The sequence below is a fragment of the Pholis gunnellus genome, assembly GCF_910591455.1.
Source record: "Pholis gunnellus genome assembly, chromosome: 3".
Taxonomy (NCBI): Eukaryota; Metazoa; Chordata; class Actinopteri; order Perciformes; family Pholidae; genus Pholis; species Pholis gunnellus.
The window spans coordinates 22,321,893-22,330,398 of record NC_136529.1 but is presented as its reverse complement, the minus strand read 5'-3'; the positions used below and the strand labels follow the sequence as shown (position 1 = coordinate 22,330,398).

Sequence of the window (8,506 nt, the reverse complement as noted above, 5' to 3'; positions counted from 1 at the left end):
ATAATGTGAAATTGCTGAGCTTTCACATCGTGATTGGATAGTACAAGTTCTGCGTTCCAATACCAAGTCTATTATACTGTTTTGTATGCCTGAAAAAGGTGTCCTGATACATTGTACGTAAAATGCTTTAAGCCAAAAACACCAGGATGTTCTACTGTATCCAATCGCCTTTTTGCAGTGTGCAATCCAGCCTGGTTTTCTGGCTATTCTGACCCACAATCCTTTGCACAGCCAGATATATGAGCAAGAGGATTCAAGTTCAAGGTGTAATGACAAGGTAGTAGGTCCTAATTAGATGCATACTGCATAGTTTGTAAAGCTGCAGTATGTACAAAAAGAAAAAAGAATGCAACTTGTAACGCAGCTCAGAGCTATTCTGGGTTGTAAGGCGTCACGTGACATCCAGTTACATTGGTCTAGGCTGTTGCAGCACCGCCAATATAATTAACTGCTTTTTGACATTCTTGTTGTACTTAAATTGGAGTTTATATCTAAATGCAGGCGGGGTCATAAAACAAACCCCATCATCATACGTAGAGTGAGCTGTCTAATGAAACCTCAGGAGACGTATGATGAGTAACCTTACGTCTGAAAGGTGGAGAAGACATAAATAGTTCTAGAACCAAATCCTTTATCAGGATTAATACATGAATCAAAACTCAATGAAAAAAAAGTTTCTCCCTGCTCCTAAATCATCAGGTCACTTTTACTGCAGTTCAGCAGAAACACAAGTCCCCCAAACACAGAACTGATGGTAGAATCTACCTTCTCTTTCAGGTACTACCAGTACACAACCACTGTTTGGCATTATTTGTTGCTATCGTCTGTATTTCAGTGTTATGTGAATCTAATCATAGTAAAATGCATAATGCTACTTCTTTAGGAATAAATGCAAGGGTGAGAGATCAGTGATCAGGGAAACAACAGGATGTGACCCTACAGAATATGAAAACAGAATTCATCAGACGATAGAATCAGACAATTTTTTACAGTTTATTAACCACAGTCGAACCGGTGAGCAATTCCTTCAAATTCTTCATCTGCCCTACTTATCCACACCCTGACAGAAGCCCTTTTATTACAATTGACCTTTTTACAGGTCAGAATATTGCATATTTTTCTTTGTGAAATTAAAGCGAATGAAACTGAATAAAACAAGAATAGAAGCCCTGAAACCTAATTGTGAGAATTAAAGTAAACAAAATCATTTGCATATATAATTGCACAATAAACCACCGCATGAACTACTGAGGAAGATCAGCCAGTATTTGCATCGGCCAGCCTCTACATCGCTGGATAATAATGAATCATCGCTGCCCCCGTCTAGTCTGTCTTTGCAGCTTTGAATCTCTGTGACATTCTCTTCAGGGCTGGATATTTAATCTGCACAAGGCGTGTCCCAAATCCAAACTACAAACTGGAGAAAAAAAACGTGTTTGTGTCTATTTGTGAAACGGTCTGATTGACATCCAATATGTCTTGTATAATTTCCTCTTCCTGTATCTGTGACGATCTGTATGCCGTACGTACTGTATAGTAAGAGTATACATTAGCAGATTATGTGGTCTCAGCTTCATTTTCCTCATCCTGGCTTTCGTCTTCACTGTACTGACTCACACGATTCAGGTCGAGCTCACAAGCCTCTTTTCTGCCTTCCATTCCCTGTGACCATATCATTTGAATCTTCTTGGGGCACCATACAAACTCCTCTTCACGGTCATAGTTGAAATAAGCGAACTTGACGAGATTCCTGCGTTCTCTCTTATCGAGGACGGCGAACACAAAGTAGTTGAGAACACTGAGCTTGACATCTGGGAGCCGCCCGTTGACGAGCGTCTCGTCCAGGAAGAAGCGGACCAGGGGGGCTTGATAGTGACGGTACCCCAGGGTTCCCAGGCACTTCAGGATGCGGGTGATGCGCAGGTTGTTATGCAATCGACTGTCAATGACAAACAGTAAAAAGGCAAAAAAAAGAGACATTTCTTAGATGCTTTTGTTACTTCTAGTGAACAATTTGTTTGATTAAAAATCACCTGTTCAGGTTGTTGAATCTTTCTCTCCAGTTTGATGCTCTCTTGACTTCTCCGGTCTTTTCATCACACAACTCGATACCGTAGAAGTCCAACATGAGCTTGTACGACTTCACCAGGTTCGTCTTCGCGGTGTCGCTTTGACAAAACTCCTGAAGAAAAAAGGAGAACTTCTTGTCAGAATATGTGAAGAATTTATTTTTGAGATTTTAACTCGCTAGCTTTTAGCAGTTTACCGTTATTTCTTCTTTTGTCAGTGTAGTGGCCTCATAGTTCATCCCTGGTTCCTGCAGTGGGAACAGCCTTTGAGAGAGACAAATGACTGGTATGAACAGGAAGTACACATTTTAAATGACACCTGTGATTATAGAGTAACTTACCACTGAATGTAGGAGTGTACAGACTCCAGTCTGTTATACTGTCCATACCATTCCTCGTGGAAGCTGTCTACATAGACACCTAATGACAAATACAAAGTACCACAAGGAAAACCATTAGTAGATAGATGTTAGAATAGTTTTACAGATTGAGATGAATCCAGACCATATGTTTCTGCTGTACAACATTATGTTTTTTCTTTCCTTACTTTTCTATCATCATCATTGCTGCTCTCTAGTGAAATACCAAACTGTTTTACTTCTTCAGGGCCCTAAAAGTTATTCAAATGTAACAACGTGAGATGCTCACAGACGTGTCCTGTGATGAGTGGGGACATGCAGACACCACAGCTTGAATTAATCCTTATTCTTGATTAAAAAAAACTTTGTTTTTCAGATGCAGATTTATAATGCAGGACACTGATTTGACAAATGTAGAGCTTGCTTGAGTCATGTGCTTGTAACTGTCGGCCTACCGTCAGGTACTGAGCACTTCCTTCCGAGGTAGAACTGCAGATTAGGCTTCTCGTCCTACTCAACAGAACAGAGAGTTGCACTTACATTCTTTAAATCTCAGAAATAACCACGTCATATAATAAGTCACATAGACACACAATCATCATTTGTGTACTTACAGATACTTGGTTCCATTGTTGCTGCCTGGCCTGAGACTGTAGGGAAATATAAAAGAAAAACACTTACACAAGGGACAGTGTGCAGTGTGTGTGTGTGTGTGTGTGTGTGCGTGATACTTACAGGGTAGTCATGCCTGTAGTTCTGCATGTCTTTTGCAGCGTTTTCAAATCTCATGAACAGGTACTGGTACACAGAAAATAATCGAAGGTCAGTTTAAACTCAAGACATTCAATGGTTATAGGAGGCCTAACAACGAACACTGCAGTAAATATTGCCAAGTCACCTTTGCAATAAAAAAAAAAGCGTTTAAACAGTATTAAAATGACAGTGAAGTAATACCCCACATGAGTAGAAGGGGATTATATTATATGTAAAACAGATTATATATAAAAATATATACGGTCACAATTAGATCAATAAGGAAAAACATCAAACAGAAAGTGATACCAGGCCTAAAATAAAAAGAACAGCAGGCCTCTGGTTCGCTCACATTGTACGCTGCTGGTCGTTTGGTCCTCGTGACCTTTCCCCTCTGAGGCTCCTCGGACTCCCACGTCGAGTCATAATCACAGTACAACTCGTCCGTGGGTTCAACTCGATAATCGTCTTCCTCAAACCTCGGCCGCTTCCGGGTGAGCTCCCGGTGGGAGTCCGCGGCCCTCTCTCTGCAGGCAGCCTCATGTTGACCCTCAGGGCTCAGAGACACCTCGTCCTGGTCTGAGTAACGTCTCTCCGTAGGTCTGTCTTCAGCGTTTACTTCAAGCTCCCCTTGGCTTCCGTTGTCCTTTCGCCAGCCTATGCGTAACAATAAATATCCGCATATTTGATTGAATATTCTTTTCGTGTAGCGCCAAAAGAAACACAGTGTGCGCCGAAACCACCCATACGCAGAATAAAGCCGGTTGAAGTTAAACATGGCCATGAAGAGCCAGACGAGCCGTTCGACGAAGTTACACAGCAGCGACACGATCTTCATCTGTACCGGGTGGACGAGCTGTAGTTTCACTTTCAGTTTCTCTGAACTTCTCTTTGCGTAAAACAGAAACTTAGTGGGCAGCTGACTGACACCGACCAGCGGCAGGTTCAGGCTGCTGGCTTATGGGAGAAATGGCCGAAGTGAAACAAACAGAAATACTTAAGAGACGTATCAATGTCTTATTGTTGGTATTTTGCTGGTTAACATTCTGTGTGAAAAGTGAATTGCTTTAAACGTTACAGACGTTAGGAGCTGTATTCCCGTTGTTTACCAACACAAACGGCTGCCACGCTGTCGTTATTCTACTTCAATGCTGTTGAAACAGCCGTTACGTAACAGAGACGTCCAAATACTTTCACTTCCACACGTCTAACACAGGGAGGCCATCAGGGAGGGCTGGTCTCACTGACAGAGGCGACGAGTAGGCCTACTGGCACTCAAGCAACACTCAAATCTGAGCACTAATCTTTTTTATTAACGGGTAGCAAGCGAACAGTAGCAGAACAAAGGGTTCAACGATTAGCCTTAATGCGGAACACTTGTCAATCACTTGAACCTGTGTGGCTGAACATCAAGAGAAGACAGCAGGAAGCACTAAGCAGCACAATGACACTACACAAAATACTAAATATATAAAATAAGATATACAACATGAGGCTCAAGCCATCAACAAATAGAGCTTAGAGACTGTTTATTAAAATATACATATATATATATGTATATTTATGCATGTGTATATATGTATATATATATATGTATGTATACTGTATATGTATAATATATATATATATGTATATGTATGTATGTATATATATCTATATATCTATATATCTATTTATGTGTGTGTATTTTTTCAGATTCATGGATAAATGAAAGGATCTCTGTGCTGCCAAACAAAACTCCTTGATTTAGATATTTGGTGTATTTTCAGGGGTAAATTTAGAACTACGTCTTGTTGTTTGTCAAGTACATGAGTCCACACTGTCAGGAAAATCACAAATGAGCCTTCTAAATGTTGTTCACACACAGATTTGTGTCATTTAAATTGATTATCTGTGTGCATGTAAACCTACTACTTGGGTCTCATTTATGGAAAGTAAAAAAAAATAGACTCCAGCGACTCTAATTGTATTCCAGTCTGAACATGTTTTCTAATTGTCCCTCTATCACTTATGCAACAATTACGTGAGTGTTCTGACCTTTGGTAAGTGCTTATCATTTAATTAAAAAAGAGCATAAAATGGCAAGGGGCCTGCATGTCATTGTCTCTTTTCCATCTGGGCTAATATTTAAATGTAAAACTTTACATTATCCAGCCATCCAATACGAAATCAAAATAATAAATCTGTTTACTCATAACAAGGTTGTTTTGTAAAAGACATTCAATTTGAATTATTTGATTTAGATTTGCTTCTTTGCTTTTTGTCAACTCATTTGGTACACTATGTGATCCACTCAAACAGTAAATGTCACTATATGACTATAATTCAAAACACACAAAGGCTGCAGTCAGCTACAATTTACTGCCATTTGAGAAAACAATGATGCACATGAAAAAAATAAACACAGCACTCCATCTTCACACCAGGTTCCTCAAGCTGAAAGAGGCCCCTCTCCCTTAAGGTGACGTAGACTAATGGAAGACCACGTCCATGCCCTTTTGGCTAATAAGGCTCAAAGGACTGTTCACATTAGCTGCAAAGTTCAAGCCTGTTTCCCTCTGCGACACAAATGACTTGACACCCAAAAGATACTCGCCTGCAAGCTCATATAAAGCCTTTTTTAATTTATTCTTTATTAAACAGGCTTTGAAAAGATGCTGCGTTTTTGTATTTACGACCAAAATCGACCGTGTCTCTGTAATATATGATCATCATAACGACCGCTATCTCCACTGTCACCCGCCGTTATCAGTGTAAAGATAGTATCATGTTTGCAGTATATTCCCCCGCCTCATTTTCTATGGGAATAGCACTTGGACAGATGAGTGTCTCGACTCCATGTCAGTGGGCATCCTGCTCTTAATGTCTTCCTGTGGAAGATAAAGGGATGTATGAAATGTCCTGTAGAGCAGAGAGATATGAGATGAGCACATCAGATAATGCAGCATCATTAGTTCATGGCTGGAGAGTTGTTTAACCACGGGATTCATATTAAATAAATAGTCCCTTGTCCTTCGCAGTGATTGCACAGTATATTGCTGAATGGGGTGCTGCAGGAATGAGTCTGAAAACACAGAAATGAGCATTTTAGCACTTCCGGTTCCCTTGTCATAAAGTCAATGGGTTTTTTGAATGGGCTTTTGGTTGGATGCCTGAAATTCTTTGGTGAACACAAGCTTAAAGGGATAGTTCATAATTAAAAATACATTTCTTTGCACTTAGCTGAAGTGCTATCGCTGCCATACAGATGTCTACCTTCTCTAGAATATAGTCTTGTGGTGCTCAAAGTGCTAAAAAACAACATTTGAAAAACTCAACAGTCTCCTACTAGAAATCATAGGTTACTTAAGATCATTTCAGAAAAAACGCGCGAGTCGCGTTACATTTGAGAGGAGACGTCTCTACGTCTCTATGTACGGATATCTCCAAAACTAGGCAACTCGCATCCAAAGAATCTAGATTTATTAATAGCACAGGTAAGAGCAAAAATATGTATTTTTGAATTTGGGCTGAACTGTCCCTTTAAAATAATTTAATGTTTTGTTCTACAATATAAAATGTGTCAGTAAATACCCCCTCTTGTGCATTTTGAAGCTTTTACGTGTCTTAAAAAAGGCTAACAAGTGGCTAAATGAGACACTAGTCCGCCTTTGGCTTAGTGGTGGTGACACAAGCCCATATATTTTTTCTTCTGGTAATTGCATTTATGCGAAAAACCCCATAATAGTAGTTTCATTGTAAAGTGACGTTATGTTGCTGAACAAAAAAGCTTCCATATATACATATATAAAAATCCAATAGAAAATCCCATTGTGTTTTGTCAAGGCAATCGATGCAATGCTAACTTCTGGGTTCTACAAAATACATTATCGCCAATTCTATTGATGTGACTCTTTCTTCTGTGGGTCTATTTGTTTCCTGCAAACGATGAGAAATCTACATAAAGAAGTGATGTTGAATAATACTACTGTAAGCACCGTGTGCTCTCATTAAGTGGACTCTGGCAAGGCTATTATCTCCCAGGGACTCCTTTCAAAACGAGTTAATTGCTCTCACCGCCAGTGGAAAAAAATCGAGACTTGTCTGCATGCTACACCGTTAACATCTGCTCGGCAATAGATTCATTTGTATTTACTAAAGCGGGATGAGGTCCATGCGCTGTCTCCGGAAGATAAAAACACAGCGCAGAGATAGCCATATGTTTTCTATGGAGCAATAAATGTGGATTCAAATGACAGATCTCTGGCTCTTTATGGCATGGCTTAGTGCATGAATGGGTCCCACAAATTGGAATGTCTTCCTGAAATAGATGGGAACTTCATGCAAGATATGAAACTGAAATATCTTGCAGCATTAAGCTACACCAGTCAGGCTATTTTTTGGTTTCTCTGCTGTGACGCTGAGCGAAACAAACCAGCAGATGCCACCGAGAGCCTGCATGAACCAGGCCTCTGTGTGTCTTCACGGATACAGACACTCAGATCGTCTCTACCGTCGGTCTGTCGTTGCTCCGTCTGTGTGGTGGACTTAGTTAATGACGAAGGCTCGCTGAATCACTCAGGGACTAAGTGTGCGCGATAAAGGTCAGCGCCGCCACCAGCTAATGCTTCATCGCTCAGAGTAATACTTTAGCCGAGCATTTATTGTGAATACTCCGCACATGAACGCTTCACAGGGCAAAATAATCAAGAGAGTAGAGTCTGGAAAGCACAGCTGTTTCTGCTGTGCTTCTCCACGGCAGCCACAGCAGAGACAACACACACACACACACACACACACACGCACACGCACACGCACACGCACACGCACACGCACACACACAAAAACACACAGAAACACTCTTGACACTTGTGGATTCCAAACCTCTCCAAACACAGGATCAGTGATTAACAGTTGGCAGGGTCAGTCTGAAAAGTTTGCAGCATAAATACTTTACAACATATGCACAATATTTATGTAAAGGGGGACGGAAAGGGATGATAATTGAGAACTAACACATTTTATTTGACTCTGTTTGACTTGTAAATTTATAGAAAAGTAAAGCATTTGTTTGAATTAACAGTGCAAGAGGAGTAAAGTGGCGGAAAAATCTCTCTAGGCTTCTGTAGCCAGCCGGCACTGATTTATTTTTGCTTACTAAAGTTCATTATTAACATTTTTCTGCTTTATTTATTTCTGTAAAAGCTCTCTGCAAATTCACAAGTACTGACAATGCTCGTGTTGTGAATACCAAGAATATAATGTCACGGACACCACGGTCCTTTTATATGCCCATGCAATCAAACTGCTGAATTGTTTTACTTATTTATTATTTATTTATGCAAT

General features: G+C 40.2%; 1 protein-coding gene across 1 annotated transcript; it reads right to left on the bottom strand.

Annotated features, from left to right (window-relative positions):
* Positions 1-980: 980 nt before the first annotated feature.
* Positions 981-4,037, bottom strand: LOC306716014 (opioid growth factor receptor-like). The gene is made up of 8 exons (XM_079186536.1): positions 3,534-4,037; positions 3,164-3,226; positions 3,043-3,078; positions 2,884-2,938; positions 2,411-2,489; positions 2,267-2,333; positions 2,034-2,182; positions 981-1,939 (listed from the first exon to the last, which is right to left on the bottom strand). The coding sequence occupies exons 1-8, from the start codon at positions 4,017-4,019 to the stop codon at positions 1,558-1,560; spliced, it is 1,317 nt and encodes a 438-aa protein (XP_079042662.1). The 5' UTR covers positions 4,020-4,037; the 3' UTR covers positions 981-1,557.
* Positions 4,038-8,506: the final 4,469 nt, after the last annotated feature.